Genomic DNA, 26497 nt, shown 5'->3' with positions numbered 1-26497 from the left:
TTTTTAGATCTCTGTCTGGCTCAGATCACCTACGATAAAGTTCAAACAAGTTGCAAGGGGGGTTCCCTTCCCCAAACTTATTTCACTTCGGGTCTCCCTCTGTCGGGCTTGGACCATTCACAATAACTTTCGACACAAACTTCAGGTCTTCCTCTTTCTAGCTCGGACCCCTTTCAGATGTTGAAGACTTTCGAATGTGCGTGGGTTATTTGTCAGACCACTGCAGGACCACTTCGACTCAAAGTTCACAGTGTTACTTTTACTCGTCCCTTCTTTAGGAATTAATCTTCTTCCTTTCGCTTTCTCGCTTCAAACAAAATACTTTTCACAGAGACTTTCGAGGGGGTTACTTTGTTTCACCGGACAACTCTGTTACTTAGTGTCGCTGAGTTCCCAGCTGTTCTTTACATTAAAGTTCATTAACAGGTCTGCCTTTCTTCGTGTTTCCTCCACACGCGTGTAGCCTTGTTTGATTGTTTTATTATTTATAATGCGCGCCAGACCCGGGGTACCTTCACTTGTGGTATGATGTTGCTACTTCATTCACTTTAATACACCGGCCTCTCAGTCATTTGCCAACTCACCGGCTCTGTGCGTTTCTTTCTTGTTTGGCGTTTTCCAATTTTCGAGTCAAGGTTAGTACCACAGGCTTGACCTCGCCTCCCCAAATCTGCCGTTCATCCAGGAGGGTTGCTGGCGTCCTTGGAACACAATGCAATCTTCACTTGTGGGATCTAGCCTTCTTCACGCGTCTTTCGTGGCCTGTCGGAGGAAACTACCTCCAATAGGGATGCCCTTGGGTTTTTAGCCTGCTGCTCTCGTCCCTTGGTCTGTTGCTCTGCTCCAATAGGTGTGCCTTCATCCTGGAAGTTTTGCTCGTTCTTGTGTTCCGCCTTGCTCTGAGTGTCTCTTTGGTTTCTGCCTTTTATTCGTGAGGCGCAAGCAAATTGGTATCAGGTGTATGCACTTAGGATTAAGTGCCTTACTTTGCCTGACCTGATTCGCGGGACATGGCCAGTCTGATGTATGCAAGTCAGTGTTGTTATTCTCAGTCATCCTCGGCCCAGTGTTTATGTAAAAAGTGTGGTGGGGGTTGAGATCTCGGATCCTAAAACATAGGATGGGTTTGATAAACAAAATACGTGTGAATACCGCATCTCACCATCAACTATCTCACCCTCACTCCCCAAAGACCCCTCACCCAGGTGATCCTCCCGCACTGGTCCACCCGATGGTCTTGACCCAAAGATGATGGCCGTGCCCTGGTCACCTGCGAGAGAGAGATCCCCGGGGACTAGCGGGTGAGACACCCTCTGGTTTTTCGCACAGCCCCACAGCCAACTCTTAAACTGAGATGAGGCGTCAGTATGCAGAAGATTCAGCTAGACTAGAATCTGTGTGTCATCTGCATATGAGTAGGACCGGAAGCTGTGGGAGTAAATGAGACCAACCAGTGGTTGCATATGTACATTAAAATGAATAGGGGACACAGCAGAGAGAGTGGAACGGGGGCCAAACGAAAAGGCTAAAAATAGTGTTTGTGCCTTAACTGACAAGAAAGAAGAAAACCTTGTCAATACCGGGCCTGCGATACCTGTGATGCTGAAAATTGTGCCAGCTACCTCTCTTACCCCAATCTCAGTTACATGTCTTTATACCTAAATATTTTATAAAGAATGAACATACATAGAATATTTTATAACAATTTTTTTATGGAGAATGCACCTTTTTTTCTCCTTTTTTTGGGGGGGTACACCCCTGTGTCCTACCCCTAAAACCCCACCCCAATTTTTTCCCAAAAATATTTAACCCTTTATCCCACTCCTAAATGCATTCTCTATAAAAATGAATTGTTATAAAATATTGCATATAAAGACTGCATACCCCCAATCTCGTCCCCTTTAGTCCACATTTGCCCTCTCACCATCCTCTTATGTTCAGAAGCGCAGCCAGGCTTGTCTAACAAGTGGGGCCTGGAGCTAATGTAGTAGGACCCACTCCAAGGGGAGCCCACTGAGGGAAGTTTGTTCTGCTAATGGCCGAATGCACAGGAGCGAGTGAGTTAGCCCGAACCAATCAAGAGTGCTTCCGGGGATTGGCCACCCAGAACATATTTTAAATAATCGGTTAAAATTGTGCATTTTATAGTACACTTTCTGTGACAAATTAGCTAAAAAGCCACAGCCACACTGTTTACTATCGGTTTTGTAGGGTATGACATGGAACAAATTCATTAGATGCCAAGTCACCAACAATGCACACGAGCATTTTCCAACGCCTTTTCATGATGCCTTTGCCAACTATATGCCTGTAATCTGCAAATGTAAAAAACATTTTTGTACTGATTGCACGCATGCATGTCCATTCTGGTGCACCTACATATGCCAGTTTACCCACATAAGAACATACTCCTGTTTTCCTAATATGCAAATAATGATACGATAACATGACCTGTTCATGCTGGCTCTGTTGACACATGGCAGTATCCCCCCGTAAGAACACACTCCTCTTGGCTTTGCCTTTGTGCCAGTAAAGAAAAGTCATGCCACAGTAGGTAAACAAGTCCTGTCTGGCTCCACCCCCTGCCCCCATATAAGAACACTTATGTTGCATTTGCCCCCTGACACTGATAAATATCATGCCTCAGTAAAAACCATTGCCTTGTGAGCTGCACAAATGCCCTGCCCCTCCCCCGATGTAATGGTGCCTGTGACCCTAGCACCAGTAAAAAAAATGTTTAAAAAAATCCATGCCACAGTAAGGAAACACTCCCCTATGTAAGAACACTCATGTTGGCTTTGACCTTAATGCGAGTACAAAATGCCATGCTAAAGACTGGTTGAGACTCTAACCCGGGATATAGGCCGGTATTGGAGACACTCCCAGAACCCCCCTTGTTTTTGCATGATATTGTAGTACCCGGCCCATTGTAGCATGCCCTCATCCCAACCCCTTTTTCATGTAATAGCACTCAAGTTGACTTTGTCCAAATACGCCCACTCCACTGTAAACAAATTAGTCTTTTTACAATGCCCCCATCCCCAGCCTTGCATACAGAGACACACACAGATATAGACACATTTATACATATTAACCCACCAGACGCGTACCCATACAGCTTCTCTGTCATTCACACGAGCACCCAGAACATTCTCGATGCATTCTCATTCACACGCGAACTCGCCCATGTACGCCATTCACACTGCATTCATTTATATGCATGCACTTAAAGACATCCCCTTGCATACATTCATACGAGCATGTTCACGCCACCTCGCATTCATGCATACAATCCTTGCACACATTCATGCACACAATCAAAAATGTTTTTTCCCTTACCCGTTTCCCTTCTGATTCAACACAACGCTGCTTCCTCAGTTGCTCCATAGGCGTCTGGCCTCACGCAGACAGAAACCAGGAATCGGGGCGAGCTTACTAGTTCCTGACATGCGCAGATGAGCCGGAGAGTGACCCCTGCTGCTCAGCCTGCAATGTAACACCTGTAAATGCCCACATAGTGATGCTGAGTGGGCATTTTCAGATTTTCGGTGGGCCTTGCTCGCTCATACCCTGTCTACGTCTCCACTTTTGTGAATTTATAATTCACTGTACACTTCTAACGTCACCTAAACAGAAACAAAAATACCCTTGGTGATTCTCTAGCCTCTACGGATCCATGGCCACGAGCACATACTATATTTCACTTTCTCTCCGCTCCAATTACCCTCATGTCTAGACCAGGGCCGGCCTTAGCTCTGGCGGCACCTGGGGCAAGTAAACGAAATTTGGTGTACTCGCCCGACCTCCCCGGGCATCCACCCACGCGGGTCCCTGCAGGGTGCCAAATTTGCAGTTACTCTGCTAAATAGAGCGTCTCTGCAAGACCAGCAGGGGCGCTCTATTTAATGAAGTGATTAACTCCCCACTCCAGTGCTGGAGTGGGGAGTTAATCACGTCAATAGAGCACCGCTGCCCAACTAGCACTGCTGCCTCCCAAGGCTGCCTCATGCTAGTTTAGCAGGGGCACCCTATTGTAATAAAAGGCACCCTCTCCCGTGCTGGAGCGCCGTGCGCCAGCACGAGAGTGAAGCGCATTTCACTTCAATAGGGCTCTTGCGCACCTTCTTCCAACACGCCAGCCCGGGGGAGCCCTTGAAAGACTCCCTGGAGCTGGTGTGGCAGGCGGGCTAATTAATGGTAGGCCAATGGGGCCCCTCCATAAGACCACCTGGGTGGCACATGCCTAATGCCGGCTCTGCTCGTGATCCTACTGTGTTTGATTAAAACAGGGGGTACTATAGGGAAACCAATGACTTTTATATAGGCATTCATTAGCATTTCACTCTTCGTCACTTCGCTTCTCGACTTTTTCCCTGAGTCTTATCCGCACCCCCCTTTCTTTCTCGATTGTTTGTAATAGGTATTTTTATCAACGATTCCTCACTTTACTACTCCATATTTGCGTCAATTTGTTTAAACCTTTTTCATTTGAACATTGTATGACATGGCAATCTAATAAATTGCATGTTTGTTATTTTGCTACACTGGTGCAGAATTGCACAAAGTAACATTGCATTTGGTAATGGCAAAGGGCGCGGGTTGAAATGGCACCCTTGTGTTGTTCAAATGGGAGCTGATGGACTACATTGTGGAGGACATGTGAGCTCCTCCGAATACCTCCGCCCTCCCTCCCCATCCCAATTCCTCCTCGTACATACAGGCACCTTGCGCTGGGAGAGAAGGCCCAGAGCCCTGTATAATTTCAGACCTGAAAACAGTCAAGGACCTCCAGCGTTATTTAGTTCGTTCTGCTCCTCTGCTGCTAAATACTAGTAGCAAGCAAGCAAACCTATCCACTACAAGCGGAGTCTAATACTTGAGTCGTGCCCCCCTTCCATCCTCGCGACCGGGACTGACTCCCTCCTCGGCACCATGGCACTGACTGAAACTCCCTACCCAAAGGGGACAATCCTGGTATCCTTTATGGGCACTCCGCAGCCGCAGCTCCGGAAACCCAGTGTGCCATGGGCAGGCAAGTGTTTATGCTTCTCCATGATATACCGTGTTCCTAAATGGCTCATCCGCCGGCCTCTGGAGCGTGGGCCAGAGGAAGAGGGAAGGGATGCTAGCGGATACATTTGGTTTAATCGATCGGGGTTGCTGCTATTCTCCATCACATGGAACAGTGTGGGGAAGGGCCATCCGCTGGTCAAGAAATTTGTAGTTTCAAAATAATTAATGGCTTGCTGGAGCATATTGTCTTGCTTTGACCCTGGTACTTTAAATGTAAAGAACAGGTTGCCTGCTGTCCGTACTTATTTATAGGAGTGTGTTTTTTTACTCTTTTACTGGATGGTGATTTCTCACTTTGACCACCAGATGGCAGCAAAGTCCATTCTTTAAAGCTTTATTCTCTTTCCTTGCAGAATGGCAGCGAGACCATCGTCCCCAGGGAGCAGCTGGTAAGTGCCACCAATACTTTCTTTTCCTCCTAGGAAAAAAGTACAGTTGTGTAATTTAGGCACTAGTTTAATTTCTCGGACAGCGGGTTACATTTTTGTGGGTGTGTATGCACATGGACGACTTTCTGTGAGGGTGGAGGGTCCAGGGCTCGAGTCCTCCAAAAAATTAGAAAAAGAAATGGGGGCTCTTATGCACCCATTGGGAAGTGATGTCATAGGAAGTGAACATTTCCTTAAGCTACATATGCAAATTGCATGCAACTTGTCTTTCACAGTTGAAGAAAGTCTGCAGGAAAAATAAGTTTGCTAAGAGAATATATTTTTCAATTGCGTTGCTGGCTCATTATAAAACAAACGCACATTTTAAATCAAAGAATCACTGACAAAACATGTCCTGTATAGCAGGATGCCAATAGGAGACCTGTTTCTGCTCCATGATAAGACTTTGTGTAGTCTTCTAGAAGTATCTTGTTTTACAGTGTGGACTGCAAATTGTTATATATATATATATATATATATATATATATATGACAAAATATACAAATGAATAGGTCCAATGGCGCTATGCTCATACACACATACTCCCAAGCAAAGTTTTTGTGGACCTCTGCATATATATAAAAGGAATAACTCTTCACTGTTGCTTTATGGAGATGAATCTCACTTTTTTTTATATAAAGACATCACAAGAAAGGTTTGTTTTCACAGAACAATAGAGAAACATAGTACATTTTAACACACACCATACCAAAACATTTTTGGAATGAACTCCAACACAGTGTGTGTGTACCAGAAACCAAAACAACTTTAGGATTTGTCGAAAGGTTCACATAATGTCGTGTACATATTTCAAAGACAGATTAAAAGACACAAATAGAACAGTTGTACAAAAACACAAAAAAATCATTCAGCTTGTGTAAAACAGCATGGATTTGCTGTAAGTTAAGGGAGTGGTCTACACCAGGTGTTTCAGCCGCTTATCGGTGGGCTAGGTGTGCCTCATCTTTAACACGGCCTTCATCAGGACAGGGTTCTGCGTGAAGTGACGTCTAAGCTGCAGCGAGAGGAGACTATGGTCAGGGAGGAGTATGAGCAGGGAAGGTTTTTAGACAGACTTAATCGGACAAGTGTGCGATCAATAGAAAATTCCAAAGAAACACACAGTTTACCTGTGAATAAATGAATTTCACAGGTCAGGTGCTAGAGATGCAAGAGCCACAAGGGCTGGCCTCTGTATTATCCTATCGTGCAGGACCAAACCAAAGACAAAAAGAGAGAAGAAAGCAGGGAAGAGCGATTAGTGACGGTCCCTAGCTAGTCTATCCATGAATCATGGAAACATACATAAAAAATGAAGTATCATACCTCACAATGGGGGCATTTCAGTCGAAAAAGCCAGTTCCAGGGTACTTTTCCGGCGAAAAAACACTGCACCGCTTGCACAGCTAAAAAGTGAAAAAAAACTCTGAATGAGGCTTGAGAGCGCCTGGGTCACAGAATTCAGAAGGGAGAAAACGGGCCGTAGTAGTGGCAGTTACCTCTCCAAATGTCAGAGCGTGCAGCCTCTGTGCGGCGTTGCTGGTGCTGACTCACGGCTGCTGAGTCAGACGGGAATGCGGGGGCCTGGCGGCAGAGCGTTAGTAACGCTGTTGCTAGGGCCCCGCAGGCATTTATACGGCGGCCATATTGAAAACACAGCCGGAGCGATCAGTGAATGGAGCCACGGAATCCACAAGAAATGGGGCACAATGAATAAAACTAAACTAAAGTGGATATGCTACATGGCAGTGCGCATCCGAAAAAGTAATTTAGGTGTATTTGTTTACAAAAGGTTGTCATGGCAACCGGAGGCTAAAAACCTTGGCGGCCCTAAAAAAAAAGGAGGGGACGCTAGGGAACAAACAAATGGGAGGGAGGGGTGTGGGGGGTAGTGGGAGGGGGCCTCATTGGTGGCGAGCTGAAACCCAAAGCCGGTTCGAAACACCGTGCAGACCGACCCAAATTGTTTTCTCATTCTGCCATAAAATTGAAGTGCCCGTTACATATAGGTGTGTCCCATAGCACAATTGAATGACACATGCAACCTCAGTGTAGGATACATTGACAGCAAGGAGACTCTATGGATCATTAGTGACCAACTTTCTTTTATGGTCACTAATGATCCATAGAGTCTCCTTGCTGTCAATGTATCCTACACTGAGGTTGCATGTGTCATTCAATTGTGCTATGGGACACACCTATATGTAACGGGCACTTCAATTTTATGGCAGAATGAGAAAACAATTTGGGTCGGTCTGCACGGTGTTTCGAACCGGCTTTGGGTTTCAGCTCGCCACCAATGAGGCCCCCTCCCTCCTGTTTGTTTGTTCCCTAGCGTCCCCTCTTTTTTTAGGGCCACCAAGGTTTTTAGCCTCCGGTTGCTATGACAACCTTTTGTAAACAAATACACCTAAATTACTTTTTCGGATGCGCACTGCCATGTAGCATATCCACTTTAGTTTAGTTTTATTCATTGTGCCCCATTTCTTGTGGATTCCGTGGCTCCATTGACTGATCGCTCCGGCGGTGTTTTCAATATGGCCACCGTATAAATGCCTGCGGGGCCCTAGCAAGAGCGTTACTAACGCTCTGCCGCCAGGCCCCCGCATTCCCATCTGACTCAGCAGCCGCGAGTCAGCACCAGCAACGCCGCACAGAGGCTGCACGCTCTGACATTTGGAGAGGTAACTGCCACTACTACGGCCCGTTTTCTCCCTTCTGAATTCTGTGACCCAGGCGGTCTCAAGGCTCATTCTGAGTTTTTTCACTTTTTAGCTGTGCAAGCGGTTTTGGTCCTGCACAATAGGATAATACAGAGACCAGCCCTTGTGGCTCTTGCATCTCTAGCACCTGACCTGTGAAATTCATTTATTCACAGGTAAACTGTGTGTTTCTTTGGAATTTTCTATTGATCGCACACTTGTCCGTTTAAGTCTGTCTAAAAAAATTCCCTGCTCATACTCCTCCCTGACCATAGTCTCCTCTCCCTGCAGCTTAGACGTCACTTCATGCAGAACCCTGTCCTGATGAAGGCCGTGTTAAAGATGAGGCACACCTAGCCCACCGATAAGCGGCTGAAACACCTGGTGTAGACCACTCCCTTAACTTACAGCAAATCCATGCTGTTTTACACAAGCTGAATGATTTTTTTGTGTTTTTGTACAACTGTTCTATTTGTGTCTTTTAATCTGTCTTTGAAATATGTACACGACATTATGTGAACCTTTCGACAAATCCTAAAGTTGTTTTGGTTTCTGGTACACACACACTGTGTTGGAGTTCATTCCAAAAATGTTTTGGTGTGGTGTGTGTTAAAATGTACTATGTTTCTCTATTCTGTGAAAACAAACCTTTCTTGTGATGTCTTTATATAAAAAAAAGTGAGATTCATCTCGATAAAGCAACAGTGAAGAGTTATTCCTTTTATATACATGCGGAGGTCTACAAAAACTTTGCTTGGGAGTATGTGTGTATGAGCATAGCGCCATTGGACCTATTCATTTGTGTATTTTGTCTTGAACTAACCCTCATGGGTAGAATAGGTTCCATACCAGGAGCCCTATTTTTTGTCCATATATATATATATATATATATATATATATATATATACACACATACATGGGGGACAGCGCCCTCCCTCACCACAGACTCATCGGCGGACACCGTCCACTCGCGTGGTCCCTCGACTTGTGCCCCGGGAAGACAAGATGGTTGCGGCCTACCTGAGGCAACTATACAGATCCTGCCTGTAGCTACATGTAGCTCATTCAGCTGCAGACGTGCCAGTGCCTCATCGAAGCAAAGGAAACCCCTGGGATTAGTGGGCTGTAAAGTTTTTATTCCAATAGTGGATTTCTAGGAAGTTTTGTTTAACTTTGCAATTTGGAAAAAAGTTTTAACTTATTCTTGAACCTCTATGCCATCTTATATATACCCATGTCAGTACCATGCATATGATTGTATGTACATATAACGCACATTCACACATGCACACACACATCCATATCACCTGAAAAAAAGCAAACCATATTCGGTTTCCCTTCTTTCTTTCTGTAAATAAAGGATTTTGCACCCGCTGATACTTGTGGTCCTGGGAGTGTCAGTGTTGCTGGTGCATGTTGGAATGCGCTTGTTTTTCTGGAGAAGAAAATGTATATAGTGTGTTATTACATTATGTGCATTGGCGTTATAGTCTTATTTAATATATGTACACGTATTTAATTATACATCTAATACATTTAAATCAAAATGAATGATAAATATATATCATTTTACATATAGTGGAGTACCCATTTGTTTATTTTGCTGTTATAATATTTATGTATATTTATTTGATGAGATGTATACTGTAAGGGTGCAGAAGTAAGACTCTGACACAGAGGGGTCATGGTGTTGGCTACAAACTTTTATTCAAAGGTGCAAAAAGAAAAAGAAAACCCTAACTCACCCTGCCTCTAAGAGGGGTTTCCCTGCCTTAACTAAATTACTAGTGTCAGAATGTCCAAAGTAAAAGTCCCAGTGTCAACATCCGAACTCTGTCCCTTACACAGTAAGCTAACTAAATCAAAGGTGATGTCTTCTTGATCCAGAGGGGTGACTCCCTTCCCCTGGACAAAAGGCAGTTCTTGTCTTGATCACATTCTCTTCATCTAACTACATCCACTCCTTGGCTGTCGGAGAAATGTCTTTCATTCCCCCAGCCTTCCTCAGGCTTACAAATCAGTTCTTTGGGGTCCCAGACCGTGGTTGGTAGCGTTGGTTTTCATTTCACAAGCTATTGCGCTGAAGAGGAACAGCCTGGATAATCTTCCCAGGCTGTCGTGGGCCCTCAACCCTTGGGCGCAGACCTGTTTCCCCTCTCACCAAGTGCTGCTCTGCAAAAGCGTTCCCTGTTTGCATTCTCCAAGCTGACCCTTGGGTGCAGAGTTGTTTCCCTCTCACCGAGTGTTGCACTGAAGAAGCATTTCCTGGAGGCTCTCTCCAAGATTTATGTGTCCCTGACCCTTGAGAGCACACCTGGTTCCCTCTCACCAAGTGTTCCATTGCAAAAGTGTTGCCTGGATACTCTCTCCAAGCTGTAGACTTGGGGTCACTCTCCTGCCAAGCCTTAGTACAAGTCCATGTACGATTTGGATGCAAGTCCCAGGTTCGCCTTTCTGACTTTGGCAACAACCTCCTTGAGGTTTCTGAGCCCCTGTGGTTTCCCGTCTACATTATATTATGGCTTGTGCAAGTGCTGGCTCACTTGTACACTTATCGGTACTCCAATAAGATTCTGGGGCTTCATTCCCCCCTGCAGCGACACCGCAGGTTTCTAAAGCTCTGGGATGGTGTGCTTGTGTGCTTTCGCGATCCGACATTCTTTGGGTCGCCAGGTGTCTAGGTTCGCTTCCGGTCTGTGCGGTCCTCCCGTCCTGGACCAACTGAGGACTTGGTCTTCTTCTGCACAACATCCTGGTCATCAGCCGTCTGCACAACAAGCTCATCTGCACTCACGGTTCCTCCAGCGAGGGCTTGACAAACTGACAAGTCCTTTGTTGGTTTTTATCTTCTGCCAATCACTGTTAGTGAACCACTTGACTGGTGAAAGTGGTGCCAATGCGTACTCTGTATTCCTCTGCATTCCCTCCTTGTCTAAGTACAAGTTGAGTATTGAGATGGTAACTCACTAGTACTCTTCCTCGTTTCAGTGCTCTCTGTTTGAGTTGCCTTATCAAAGTAGATGGTGTGAGGCTAAGTGTGAAGAGGAATGAGGAGAGGATGGAAAGGTGGGGACATTCTGGAAAGGGGCACCAGGGCCATGTGCTAGGTGGGAATACTGCGTTCTACCTGCTGAGTGCCACCCCCAGGGGGACTATCGAGTAGCGGTATCACGGGAATGGGCTCCCCCTTCGGAAGCAGTGACAACATCATGGGATTCGTCACAATACATATACAAAAATAATAAATTAGACAAAATATGACATCAATATATAACAAAATAAGGGCATTATTTGCATGCATTTTGTATATGTAATAAATGAAATAACTATAATTCAATTCAAACATATAATATACACCTATATAGAAAGATGATATATAGTGATTCAATATTTTATTTGGATTACAAACAATCAAAGTGACAAGCCAACATCATAGAATAATGGCGTAAAATCAGTAACACCTAGTAGCCAATGGCTAGAAAAATGCAAAGCATGAGCCTCATCAATGCATCCACTCAATACCCTAAAAAGCATGCTAATTAACACATAGCCTGAAATAAATAATAAAACGCCACATACATTTCATAAGTTTCAAAGTGACAAAACAAATGTAGGCATATGTGAAGTGCATAAACAAGGAACTTTAAAACAAACTGTTAAAATGCATCCAGTGATAAGTTACATTAAAGCATACGAAACAAGACCACAAATGAATACATGCACTGTAGAAAGGAAATGCAGGTGGATTAGCAGCATTATAAAACTAGTACAGAGTTCGTATCCTTCATCGTCCCTTGCCACCCTAAGTGGCAGCATGTTCAGTTGTTGTTAAAGACGCAGTCTGCTTTGCCCAAGTCCTGGTCAGCAAGCTCAGCAGTATACACATTCAATACTGACAGAAAAAAGAAGAGTGTGTGCCGGTCTATAATGGTAAAAGCCACTTACCTTCCAGGCCTCCATCAAACAACCCCTAACGTCGAATAAAGAGGGCAGAACATGACAAAGTGGGGCTAGAGTCTTCCTTATACCGCACACACATTAGACTTGTCTGCCCTCTCCCTGTACTTTGCTTCATTGGTATGTGACATACTTCAGAGGCAGCACTTTGAATCCAGCCCGAGTCAAGCATACGATACGTTGATAATTTGTAACCCCCCCCCCCCCCCATTAAATAATCTGCAGCACCCAGAATCCGTGCTAATGGGAGGAACTGCCGAACTTTGGGCTTTGTGTGCATCTCTATCTATGGTATGGCTGCATTCATTTCAGTACATTCTCCAGATGCCTGTAACACATCCCCATCCACACCCTATACAAATAGCCTAATGTGGGAAACCACAGAATTTTACTTGAATTGGGGAGCACCAACAAGGGCCGACTTTTACGCTTAGTAGGTTCTCCCTCTTCATTAGCTCTCAGAGAATGGCAAGAGAGCAAATTACATACAGGAGGCCACCGAGGAAAGAGTGTTCAATATTCTGGAGTGCAGCTGTTTCAATAACCCCATGTATCTCTGCCATGTAAACCAATGGCAAGTGACCCCCCGCCCCCCCATGTATTAGTAACATATGAGCCACTGAAAAATAATTGACTGTTCTTGCAAACCTGAAGACCCCACCTATGGCCTGTGTCATCTTAAAGGCCTGCCTGTCAACATGGATACATCATATGCCGAGGTAGTCGAAATGTTCACATGTCTGTAATCCAGGACTACCAGACAAGCTAGGTGGGAGCCGTCTCTGCGAGAGGGACTCATACATGACAGTTGATTGTTCAGGATTAAGCAGAAGACTTCCGTTTATCAAGTTGGAGGTATATTCATTCCTTCAGCCTTGCTCGCTGTTGGCTCGCTGTTGGTGTCCTTGCAGGAAGATCTGCGTCACAACCACATCTCAACACTGCGATTCTTCTGTTTATGACACACTGAATGTTTAGAGTAGAGTTCTCTGAAAAAGAGGCCAGTGAATTAATATAGAGATGAAATAAGAGGGGGTCAGTGCACACCAGTGTGTACACCCTCTCCACCTCAGTTCATAATGCACCCGGGCATTTTACCTAGATGTAGGTTAATAATCGGGTCATCAAAAAAGATGGGGTCCGGTTAAATGTCTGTTTTTTTTCTAGCGGATGCAAATAACATACACAACAAAGCACCCATACGAGACACTCGTTTCTCCGTACAGTTGCCCTCTCATTCACTCATCACCATACTCCTACCTCACACTTCATTTGTATTTGTATATTAGGAGAACAATTCAGTCGGTCATATTACAAAAATATATATACATTTTATTCAGGTATCAAAAGTATATAAACATATCTTTCTGTCATACAATTCCACATTTTCTTAAAAAACAGAAGATGGTGTGTAAACACCTAATGTAGTTAACACTCAAAGAATTTGCATTAATTCTCGAGTGCTGGGGTTAGTAAAAAGTGCCATAATTTCACAAATTCATTTTTTACCAATTTCTTGGGACAATATTTAAACTTGAAAACACAAAACACAGGTCTCGATTTTCATATGTGAAATTAACACATTATTCTGGTAATTTTCATCCTTGTTAAGCTTCTTACACATTCTACTTGTCGAGACCTATTGTAACACCAACAGGACTGGGGCCAAAGAACTCCCCAGTCCAAGTTTCTAACGTCTCAGATGGCAGTAGGAAGCTGGCAGTCGGCGCGCGAGCAGTCACGCTGGAGAAACTGAGAGCCATCTTGGGATTAGAAGACCAGAGTGGGGAGTATATAAGTAAAAAAAAAATAAACCCAGCAGAAAAGTCAAGAAAGGTAAATCAAACGCCGAGAGTAGAAAGACCCCCGTGAACGGACGACGGTAGCAGATTGAAGAACATTTATTCAGAAGTCACAACAGCATAGCATACATTAGAAGGGATTTAATAGAAATGTCCTAAGAGCTAAAAAACCGAAAGAGAAAAGGGTGGCTTGTCGGATCTCTGTTCAGAAGTTTTGTGTCTGATTAAAAAAAAAAAAAAAAAAAAAAAAAAAAATGTGTGGCTTTATATTGGTATCTGTCCTGATGAAGGCGTAATTGAAAATAATGAGGAGCGCTTGGTGTGTAACAAGCTGGCCTTATTGAAAGGCTGAAACACACAAGTGTCAATATGTTTTTTGTTAGAATCACATTTCACTGTAGATGAAATTAAAGGTCTGAGAAGTTGGACTGGGGCGTTCTTTGGCCCCAGCCCTGTTCGTGTTACAATAGGTCTGGCCAAGTAGAGTTTGTAAGAAGGAAGAGAATGACCAGACTAATGTGTTTCTTCAGCATGGGGTCTGGCATGGATTCACATGCTCATGAATATTCACCATTGTCAGGCTGGGAATCCTCGGTAAAGAAAAAATCAGTATCAGTTTCGTTTCTGATCGGTCTTTCTTAGTAGTAACCAATCACTGGTCTCTGGGTCATACAGTCCCCAGCCAATGACTGCCCTCTCCCTAAGCCCCGCCCGTGGCAGCCATCATCAGATTTTTACCGCGCATTCAAGTGTTGGGAGTCCTTGTGCTATAGCTCTCGAGCTTTTACTGCGTTTTGCGATTTTTCAAAGAGTTTAATCTAATTTTTTCGGTCAATCGAGCTTCAAGCTCCACTGTTACTACTTCCGATCAACGGGGACCCGTTTTGGAATTTTCTAGGCCCCTCAAGGTCGAAGTTTTCGTCGAGCACGTTTCTTTGAGGATTCCAGAAGATCTGAGGCCTACCTCGTGGACATGGCCCAGGACAAGGGAAGCTCGACACCCGGATCCAAGCTGTTCAGGAACTGCCCTGGATGCGGATTACAGAATGTTTTCAAGGAGGATGAGCATTCGGGATGTCTCTACTGCCTTCACAAAGCCAAGACACACGTGGAAAAGGACTGTGCGTTTTACAAGAACTTGCCGGAACGGACTATGAGGGATCGTCGGTCCCGCCTCGCCAGCTGGCTGGAGAAGGGCCCAGCAGGTGAGAAGAAGAAGAAGAAGAAGTCCGAGCGGTCTTCTAAGTCCTGTGAGGGCGCCCCGGCGACGTGGGCCCAACAGAAGGCAAAGCACCGCGAGTCCGCGGGCACTGGGAGCGCCGAAGGGTCGGGCTCCTCGGCTGCCAGGCAGGGCGCACTTTCACGGACACCATCAACCACGAGCCAACGCTCTGGATCGGGGAAGAGAAAATGCGAAAACCCAGCTAAGCTTCTGGAGAGGCCCCGGTCAATCTCGAAGGGATCAGCCGAGGGGGAGCGAGGCCGTGACCCCTCCCCTAAGGTGAAGGCCTCAAGCGCGCCCAAGGTGGTGAAGGCCTTGTTTGACCCGGTGAAGGCCTCTATCGAGGAAGTCGCGGCGGCCCTGGCGAAGCCTGTGCAGGCTAACCCAGTGCAAGCGACCTCGGGGCCCAGAGTTTCCCTGCCACCATGGAGGGAATCCTCTTTTCAGCCCCTCTGAGGAAGAGCTGGTTGAAGTCGTGAAGGGCCTCAACAAGAGGTTCGAGGAGGACCGGTCCCACGGGGGGAACCCCAAGGAGGCGGACGAAGAGAGTGATGGTGGCGCCGACGAGGCTCCCGTGGAGGAGGAGCAACCATTGTGCCCGTCGCAGCCAATGCCCGAGCCTCAGGACAACTCGGTGGCCATTTTGATGGCAATCCAAACCTTATGCACAGTGATAAGGACGAGATTGCCCCTAACCCCAACGGATGACCCAGAAGAACCGGGCCCGTCAGGAAGCCCTCCGAACAAGCAGAGGAGAGTTCACCCCCCCTCGCCTTTCCAGCCCTCGCGGCCCGCTCAGCCTTTATCTCCTTCCCCTGATCCTAGGGATGACACGAGAACGGATGCAGCCACGACAGGGACGGATGACGACAGTGGTGACGACTGGATGGGCCTTCCATCACCACTCCCTCGGGCCTCTCCGTCCGATGAAATTTCAATTTCAACTTCGACCTCCCCACCCGCCGGCGAGGGGAAGAAGCTGGACGCCATGGGACGACGAGTCATCTCGTCTGCGGCGACAACAATTAAGGCGGCCAACGCCCTAGCAATTGTGGCCCGCTACGACAGGGAGCTGTGGTACAAGATCGCTCCCCTGCTGGACTTCCTACCAGACGACAAGAGGTCGGAGGCCCTGGAGATCCTGCAGGAAGGTGAGGTGGCGTCGGACCACGCCATAACGGTGGCCACGGACATCGCCGACACCAGATTCCGCCAGTTGGGCAACAGGTGTTTGCCTTCGACAGTGGGGATGGCTCAAGGCAACTGATTTCCGGCAGGACGTGCAAACCACAGTTTTGGACATGCCCTTCGACGGGAACAACCTGTTTGGAAAAACAGTGGATGAGTCACTTCAGGCCATCAAGACCGACACAGAGACGGCTCGGGCCTTGGGAGTGTTGCAGCGATGACGGCTGCCCTTTCGGAACGCCAGAGGCAGACAGGGTGCCTCCAAGGGATCCGGCGGCGGCTCCTCGACGTACCACCAGGCGGGCCGCTCCTCGTCGCAGGAGGCCTACAGAGGACGCGGCAAGTCAGGAGGATCTCCTCGTAATCGCCAAGGAGGCCAAGGCGGCAAGGCCGTTTCCAAGTAGGACTGAACCGTCCATAGCGTCGGGCCCCCACTTGAGCACCCCGGTGGGAGGCCGGCTGGCGAAATTCGTCAGCGTGTGGGAGTCCATCTCCACCCACCGACAGTTGGGTGCTGGATGCCCTGGCCCACGGGCACACTCTCGAATTTCTGAAGAAGTGCCCCCGCATTCCTCCCGTGGCCAGGAAGGAAAATCGCATCCCTCAACTGCTGTTAGGAGTAAAGGCGATGCTCAAGAAGGGTGCCATCGAGCTCGTCCCAAGAGGCTCTGGGGCTCCAGAGTATACTCGAGGTACTTCCTCGTCAGAAAGAAGACAGGCGGTTGGCGCCCCATCCTGGACCTACGGCGGTTAAACAAATCCTTCAAGGCGCAAAAGTTCAGGATGGTCACCCTCCAGCATGTGCTGGGACAGCTGGAGGATGGCGACTTCCTATCATTGCTGGAGTTGGAGGATGCTTACTTCCACATCCCCATTCTAAAAGGACACCGAAAGTTTCTCAGAATCGTAGTCCAGGGGCGGCACTACCAATTCAAGACCCTGCCATTCGGGCTGAAGTCAGCACCCAGGGTGTTTACCAAGTGCCTCGCACCAGTGTCGGCGCGGCTGCGCCTGCGGGGGATCCACGTCTACCCTTACCTGGACGATTGGCTCATCCGTGCAAGGACAACAGAACTTGCCGTCGAACACTGTGAGGAGGGGAGGGGGAACCCCAGCCCCAAGGGTGCCGGACCGGGCCTAATGCTGGGCACTCGGAGAAAGGCAGAGCAGGCAACACCTGCTCCGCCATGGCCAGCACAGCCACGGGACACAGAGGAGGTGCCGCCGCGGGCAGTGTGGGAGGGGAGCATCAGAGAGGGGCCTCCGACGACGGGGAGGCCGCACCGGCGTTCGGCGACAAGGAGCCCGGGACACTGGCGCTGCGGCAGAGCAGCCCAGAGGCGCGCCCCTTCAGCGGGACACGGCCTGACGCCTTTGGCGTTGAGCGGCCGCGGAGCTTAGGGTACAGGGAACCAGCCTCAAGCCGACCGCTCAACGCCAGAGGAAATCATAAACATAATACGGGGGAGAGCGGGGGTACATCCAATAGAGCCCCCTCCTTACCTGAATAGGCGGCCGACGGGGGACCTCTCACCAGACAGGCAGACTGTGAAGCACCATGGTGGGGGGGGCGGGACCTATGGGGAAACCGCACGGCAAGCTCCACTCAAATGCAAGGACAGCAGGGGGAGGGTTGGAAACATGGAGGGGGAGCTGAATCATTAGGGGGAAGGGAGGAGGAAGGGAGGCAGCTGCTCCATTTATGGAGGGAGGGCTCCTTGAGGCTCTACCAATCAGAAGGGGTGGGGGGTGGAATGTGTCCCTGATTGGTCCTTTTTCCCCCTCCTAGGCACGGGTATAAAGGGGATTGGCCTAATGGCAGTGTTGTTGCTTTTTGCACGGAGAAGGAGAGGAGAGTGGAGGCAACTGGTGGGCCTATCCGGGTCCGAGCGAATAGGAAGCACTTACCAAGGAGAGCAAACCCTGGTTCTTTTTCCTACCGTGAAATAACTGGGACTACCTGTAACCAACCTTGGTGGTTAAACACAGAACATTAACCCGTGTTTAATAAAGTTCATTCAGCATCAAACTCGACTACTGTCATGATTACCACAAGTGGCGTAGTTGGCAGGATTGAGAACGCCATGGAGAAAATCATCCAAACGCTGTCTGAGGGGCAACAACAACTGCAACAGCTCCTCCAACTACAGGCCCAGCAGGCGGCGGCTGACCGCCAGGCCTTCCAACAAGCAATACAAATGCAGTGCATCCTTCAGTCCACATCACAGGACAAACATCAAGAGGCTATCAGGCACTTGACGGATGCAGTGACCAGCTCCCGAAACCAGCCTATGGTCCCCTCTGCAGTGTTGCAAAAATTTAAGGAAGGGGAAGACCCAGCATTCTTTTTTACCACATTTGAGAGGATAGCCCGAAATGCACAGTGGCCGGTGGACCGCTGGGGGCAGTACGTCGCACCCCTGCTATCAGGCATAATGCAAGGAGCCTACCAGGCTGTCAACCCAAACGGAACCAACCCCTACGCTGAAATCAAGAAGGCAGTGTTAGACCGGTTGGGGCTAGATGAGGAGGCCTACAGGATGAGCCTACAGGACACTTGACTCAAACCTGGGGAGAACCCCCGGCAGCTCTTCTACCGGGTTAAAGACCTCGCAGAAAAATGGCTGCAAGCACCGGGTGCAGGCCTACAGGATGCGTTGGACAAAGTCACTCTAGAACAATTCATCGAGGCCCTAACCCCGCCGATGCAAAGGTGGGTCCGACAACATCACCGACCCACCTTATCTGAAGCTGTGGACATAGCATCTGCCTACCAAAAGGCTGGGGGGGAACAAACCCTTTGGAGCCGGCACTGCCAACCGCAGCGCGTTACCCCTGACGGAACCCGTCGTACTCAAAAGTCCCAGGATGGCTCCACCTAGATGGAGATCGATGGAGGAACGTCCTACTAGAGCAGACGAAAAAAAGGGCAGTCCCGAGGGCCGGTTCATCCCGTTGCCCACAGGATTCCGGCAACCCCAATGTTATGACTGTGGCGAATGGGGCCATATAGCCCGGTTTTGCCCCAGGAAAAGAGGCGCAGAGCGGATGAAAATCGGATTTATGAAGGTGGAACAGGGGTCACGATGCCAGGGACCCTACAACATGGACATCCGGGTGGACGGGATCCCCACCAGAGCCTTAATCGACAGTGGAAGCCGGCAGACAGCGGTGCTACCAACCGTGACTCCCCTTACCTCACTAATGTTAGCATTCCAATATGATGCATACATGGGGATGTAAGGACATACCCCATGAAAACCATAACATTAGAAGTGGGCCCTAACATTGCAAAGATGAGAGCTGCCGTCCTCCCCTCCTTACCCGCCCCGGTGGTGATTGGAACAGATCTACCCCACTTCCACCAGGCCATCGAGGCCATGGGCCAGGGATGGTGGGACGAGGCACCCTTTTCCAGAGAGCCGATACCCCCTGCACCCAGGGTCGTAAGAAAACCAGTGCGGAAAGAAGGGAAAACCGGCTTGCTAAATGTGTATCCATGTATGCTACCCAGCGGATAGCATGGGACCTCGAGGATCATGAGGAGTCCATCCGGGGAGAAATGCTAACAGACCCTACCTTAAAAATGGCTTGCGAAAGAGCCACCTTAGATGAGGATCCAGACCTCACCAAGGGAGCCGGTTTTACCTCTAGGCAAGGTCTACTTTATCGGGTCTACCAGACGGAAGAAGGGATGCGAAAGGAGCAGCTTCTCCTACCCAAGTCCCACCGGGGAATTATTCTCCAACTGGCACACAACCACCCATGCGGGGGCCATATGGCTTCCCTAAAAAACAGCAGAATATCCTAAAACGTTTCTACTGGCCAGGGGTCCACGGGGAGGTGGCGAAATTCTGTAAAGAGTGCAAGACATGCCAACTATCGAGTGGGGAGAAGCCAGCCAAGGCACCCTTACAACAGATGCCGCTAATCACCATACCATTCCAAAGGATAGGCATGGATCTGGTAGGCCCCCTAGAACCAGCCAGTCGAGGGTACCGATACCTGTTGGTTATTGTGGATTACGCCACCAGGTACCCTGAGGCCTTCCCCCTAAAAGGGACGTCGGCTAACCAGATATGTGATCAACTTATCCCTTTTTTCTCACGGGTAGGCCTACCCACCGAAATCCTCACCGATCAGGGTACGAACTTCATGACTGTGAAAGGCTACAAGTCAAACAGTTGCGCACCTCCGTATACCACCCCCAGATGGACGGTTTGGTGGAGAGGTACAACTAGACCATAAAGAAAATGATGAAGAGAGTGATAGGGCCAGAGGGAAAGGACTGGGATAGAGTCCTACCTCTGATCCTAATGGTACTGAGGGACACGCCCCAATCCTCGACCCGGTTCTCCCCGTTCGAGCTGCTATTTGGGAGACAACCCAGGACCATTCGAGACCTCGTCAAGGAAGACTGGGAGAACACCAAGGAAAGGTCCCTAACCGAATATGCCGAAGATCTTCGAGAACATCTATCTACATTAAGACATTTAGCAGAAACCCATCTAGGTCTATCACAAGACCAGCAAGAGAGGGCATACAACAAGGGAAGTAGACTAAGGAAGTTAGAACCAGGGGAGAGAGTACTAGTGTTACTACCCACCAGCACCAACAAGTTGTTAGCCCGGTAGAGGGGCCCATACATGATAAAGGATGTAGTGGGGCCGGTGAACTATCGGATACACCAGCCCAACCGGAACCCCTCGTATAAAATCTACCATATCAATCTCCTGAAGAAATGGACAGAAGCCGCCCCAATCAGTGCTATGACCACGTATGGGACTGGGGTGAATCCCATACCCAGCCAGTTGGAAACGGTACAATGGGGCGAATCCTTGACGGAGCATATGAAGAACGAGATCCAGGAGACTCTCAAACCCCACCACGAAGCCTTCTCCCCATGGCCTGGAAGGACCAACCTCATAGAGCACCGAATCGAAACCCAACCCGGACAAATAGTCCGGCTGCGACCTTACAGGATCGCAGAAGCCCGGAGACTGGTCATAAGGAGGGAAATCGAAGAAATGATCAGACTAGACATCATAGAACCATCGACCAGTGCTTGGTGTTCCCCCATCGTACTAGTACCCAACCCAGACGGGGCTGTCCGGTTTTGTATGGATTTTAGACAGCTAAATACGATCTCATGATACGAAGCCTATCCCATGGCCAGAATGGATGAATTACTGGAAAGATTAGGTGCTGCCCGTTACCTCAGAACCTTGAACCTCACCAAGGGGTACTGGCAGATCCCGCTCCGAGAATCGGAAAAGGAAAAGACGGCCTTCGACGCCTCAGGGGCTTTTTCAATACAAGGTTCTACCCTTTGGGTTACATGGGGCTCCGGCCACCTTCAAGAGACTAATGGATGTCCTTCTGCAACCGCACGATCAGTACGCCGCAGCTTACCTTGATGACATTGTAGTCTACAGTGCGTCATGGAGTGAACACCTGGGCCACCTACGGGAAGTGGTCTGTGCCCTAACCCGGGCCGGGGTGCATATAAATCCAAAGAAAACGGTCCTCTGGGCCCGTGAAACCAAGTACCTGGGTCATGTCGTGGGAGATGGGGTGATCAAACCCCAGGTGTCCAAGATCGAAGCAGTCCAGATTATCCCGATTCCAACCACCAGAAAGCAGATTAGGGCATTTTTGGGGTTTATTGGATATGATCATTTATTTATTTATATAGCGCCTATGCACAATGTGTTTCAAAGCACTTCAAGGCAAGGGAGGGAACAAGGGAAAATACAACCACATTCTTACAGGCCATGAACAGTAAGGATGTGAAATTAACTATCATACTCGGCCTGACGACATTTCAGATAGTGCAAGAGCTAAGACATAGATAAGGAAGGGAGGGGGAGAGTGGGAAGGAAATGGGAACAGACAGGCGACCACCGTACTAGGCCTGACAACATTTCTGGTAGAGCCAGAGAAAAACAAAAGGTGAGGGAGAGGGGTGCAGAAAGGGAGGGGAGGAACAAAACAAGCGACTATCATACTAGGCCTGACGACATTTCAGATACTGCTGGAGGGGTGATGGGGAGGAAAAAAACAGTAATGGGAGGATGGAGGAAACAGACGAGGTTGCTATCATATTAGGTCCAGGGACAATTCTGACAGGGTAAGTGCATAGAAGATACTATAGACGCTTTATTCCCAATTTCTCCTCCATGGCCGCACCACTGACCGAGGCTCTGAAGAATGGAGGATCCCCAGACATATCTAACAGTCCAGCGGTCGTCCTGGCGGTGGAGGAGTTGAAGCGCAGCATATCCACACATCCAGTGTTGGTGGGCCCTAACTTCCAGGAACATTTCTTACTGCAAACGGACGCCTCGGGCCTAGGAGTGGGCGCTGTCTTGATGCAGGAGATTGATGGTTTCCTGCAACCTGTTTGTTTTGTGAGCCGGAAACTTCTGCCGCATGAGATGGCGTATTCCACAATAGAAAAGGAATGCCTCGCTATCAAGTGGGCGGTGGACACATTACGTTATTATTTACTGGGAAGGAGGTTCACGCTGTATACTGACCACGCTCCTTTGCAGTGGTTGGCGTGGCACAAGGACACTAACCAGCGGGTGCTGCGTTGGTTCCTGTCCCTCCAGCCCTTCGACTTTGTCACCCTACATAAACCTGCCAGTTTTCAGCTGGTGGTGGACTACTTGTCCAGGTGCTCAATCCAGCCGACCGGCCTGGATCTGTGATGGGGGTATGTGAGGATGGGAGGGGGAACCCCAGCCCCAAGGGTGCCGGACCGGGCCTAATGTTGGGCACTCGGAGAAAGGCGGAGCAGGCAACACCTGGTCCGCCACAGCCAGCACAGCCACGGGACACGGAGGAGGTGCCGCCGCGGGCAGTGTGGGAGGGGAGCGCCGGAGAGGGGCCTCCAACGACGGGGAGGCCGCACCAGCGTTCCGCGACAAGGTCGCCTGCTGCGCTGCCGCAGCGCCGGCCCTTCTCACAGGAGCCCGGGACACTGGCGCTGCGGCAGACAGTGGGACACGGCCTGACGCCTTCGGCGTTGAGTGGCGGCGGAGCTTAGGGTACAAGGAACCAGGCTCAAGCCGTCCGCTCAACGCCTGAGGAAATCATAAACATAATATGGGGGAGAGCAGGGGGTACATCCAATAGAGCCCCCTCCTTACCTGAAGAGGTGGCCGACGCGGGACCTCTCACCAGACAGGCAGACTGTGAAGCACCATGGTGGGGGGGGCGGGACCTATGGGGAAACCGCACGGCAAGCTCCACTCAAATGCAAGGACAGGAGGGGGAGGGTTGGAAACATGGAGGGAGAGCTGGATCCAATCATTAGGGGAAGGGAGGAGGAAGGGAGGCAGCTGCTCCATTTATGGAGGGAGGGCTCCTTGAGGCTCTACCAATCAGAAGGGGGGGTGGAAAGTGTCTCTGATTGGTCCTTTTTCCCCTCCTAGGCACGGGTATAAAGGGGTCTGGCCTAATGGCAGTGTTGTTGCTTTTTGCAGGGAGAAGGAGAGGAGAATGGAGGCAACTGGTGGGCCTATCCGGGTCCGAGCGAATAGGAAGCACTTCCCAACGAGAGCAAACCCTGGTTCTTTTTCCCAGTGAAGTAACTGTGGGACTACCTGGAACCAACCTTGGTGGTTAAACACAGAACATTAACCCGTGTTTAATGAAGTTTAATGAAGTTCATTCAGCATCAACCTTGACTACTGTCCTGATTACCACAAACACACAGCGGAGACCGTCCAACTTCTCACGGACCTGGGATTCTCCATCAACTACTCGAAATCCCACCTGGTCCCGTCGCAGGTCGCACTGTTTCTGGGAGCCAAACTCGATACAGTGGCGCGATTGGCCTTGCCGTCGGATGAAAGGACGAAGGCCATCTTGGGCAAGGTGCAGCGCCTGCTGGCCACGGACGTGGCCAGGGTGAGATCCATCAAGGCCCTGCTCGGAATGATGTCCTCCTGCATCTACCTGGTGCGCCTGTGCAGGCTACGGATGCGTCCTCTACAAGAGTTCCTCGACGCCCGTTCCATACAAGAGACAGGCAGCTTCGAAGACAGGATCCCGCTCAACGAGGCTTTCCGCCAAGCGATCCGATGGTGGGGCATCCGCGCGCATCTCGCGGCGGGCAAGGACTTTCAGACCCCGGTACATCAGAAGATTGTTAAGACGGACGCCTCCCTGGAGAGATGGGGAGCGCACATCGGAGATCTTCACGCGAGAGGCCTTTGGCTCCCGGAGCAGAGGTCACTTCACATCGACATCCTGGAGCTCCGAGCAGTGTTCTGGTCCCTCAGGTCGTTTCGCCCGTCCCTCAAGGGCAAGGTGGTGAGGATCTTCACCGGCAACACCACCACGATGTTCTACATCCGGAAGCAGGGAGGCACCAGATCACTAGCCCTGTCCAAGGAGGCCCAGGATCGGTGGCACTGGGCCGTCGCCTAGGGGATGATTCTGGTGCACTTCCATCTAGCAGGAATAAAGAACGTCATCGCCGACTCACTCAGCAGGGAGCTGCGCTCGTGCCACGAGTGGGAGCTGTGTCAGGATCAGGTGGTTCGACTTTTCCAATGATGGGGCAAACCCCAGATCGACCTGTTTGCGACGGCGACGAACTCCAAGTGCCAGAGGTTCGCCAGCAGGTTTCCCCAGCCGAGGAGCATGGGTGATGCTTTCTCGTTCCCCTGGGACGGCCTGTTTCTGTATGCGTTCGTTCCATTGCCGTTGCTGCTCCAACTCATCAACCAACTCAAGAGGTCCTGGTGCAGGAGGATCCTCGTTACACCAGCGTGGCCAAGACAGATCTGGTTCCCAGACCTTCTGGACTTGTCAGCGTCCCCCCCAGTCAGACTGTCGACGGACGCAGATCTTCTCTCCAGAGAATGAGGCGCCATCCTCCATCATGACCTGGAATCGCTGAGCTTGCAGGCCTGGCTCCTGCAGCACTAGAGTTTGGAGGGTACGATATCCTGGTGGACTGCAAGGAGGTGCTTGCAAAGGCCAGGGCGTCCTCAGCTCTAAAGTGCTACGGACACAAGTGGAAGAGGTTCTCTGTCTGGTGCCGTGCACAGAAGATTAACCCTCTGCGAATTACGGCCCCTCAAGTGCTGCCGTACATGCTGTCGCTGGCCAAGGCAGGGGCTAGCTCACGTTTCCATCAAGATCCATCTTGCAGAGATTTCACGTTACACCAGAACTACGGGACGGTCATCCCTGTGGTCTCATCGCCTGGTGAAGGAATTTATGAAGGGACTGTTCCGATCGTTCCCGCCGGTGAAGGCTCCGGCCCGGCATGGGAACTCAACGTGGTGCTGACCAGGCTCATGGGGCCGCCATTCGAGCCTCTGCATTCGGCACCATTGAAATTTCTGTCATGGAAAACAGCGTTCCTTGTGGCCATCACCTCTGCACGACGAGTGGGAGAGATTCAGGCCCTATCCTGCAAGCCTCCATACTTGACTTTCCATGAGACGAGGGTGGTGCTGAGGACGCACCCCTCCTTCTTGCCCAAGGTGCCGTCAAACTTCCACCTCAACGAGCCCTTGGCGTTGCCAGTTTTCTTCCCGTCGCCTTCGTCTCCGGCCGAGAGGACTTTGCACTCGCTGGATGTAGCTAGAGCGCTGAAGTTCTACGTGGACCATACGAATAGTTTTCGGAAGACATCGCAGCTTTTTGTGAACTTTGGACTTGTGAATCAAGGGAAGGCCCTCTCGAAGGCTTCCATTTCCAGATGGCTCTCCGGCTGCATCATGCACAGTCATTGGTTGGCAAACCGACCATTGCCCAGCCGTCCGAGAACCCATTCGACCAGAGCGATCGCTGCTACTATGGTGTTCTTGTCTGGTGTGCCCCTGCTGGACATCTGCAGGGCTGCTACGTGGAGGTTGACGCACACCTTCACGAAATTCTACTGCGTCGACCGGGATTCCAGGGAGGAGTCCAGGGTCAGCCAAGCAGTGCTGCGCAACCTGTTCGGCTTAAGGTGGGCCTGGTGAAGAGGTAAGAGTTGCTTAATGTTGAGTTTATGTAATGCTTAATGTTGAGCCTTGCCACCTCCCGTGGTTGTGCATGTGTAAACTGCTGTGTATTCTTATATTCATGAGCATGTGAATCCATGCCAGACCCCATGCT

The 26497-nt window shown here is 49.5% G+C and overlaps 1 protein-coding gene across 1 annotated transcript in view; it reads left to right on the top strand.

The window, feature by feature from the left end:
* PEX14 (peroxisomal biogenesis factor 14) overlaps nt 1-26497 on the top strand; it is a 980210-nt gene that overhangs the window by 193616 nt on the left and 760097 nt on the right. The window contains exon 2 of the mRNA XM_069609962.1: nt 5427-5462. Within this exon, the coding sequence (XP_069466063.1) occupies nt 5427-5462 (36 nt within the window). The remainder of the gene's footprint in view (nt 1-5426; nt 5463-26497) is intronic.

Source organism: Ambystoma mexicanum, chromosome 8, assembly GCF_040938575.1.
Source record: "Ambystoma mexicanum isolate Mex_15411 chromosome 8, UKY_AmexF1_1, whole genome shotgun sequence".
Lineage (NCBI taxonomy): Eukaryota > Metazoa > Chordata > Amphibia > Caudata > Ambystomatidae > Ambystoma > Ambystoma mexicanum.
Note: the sequence above shows the minus strand (reverse complement) of the source record. Positions and strands in the feature narration are given on the sequence as shown.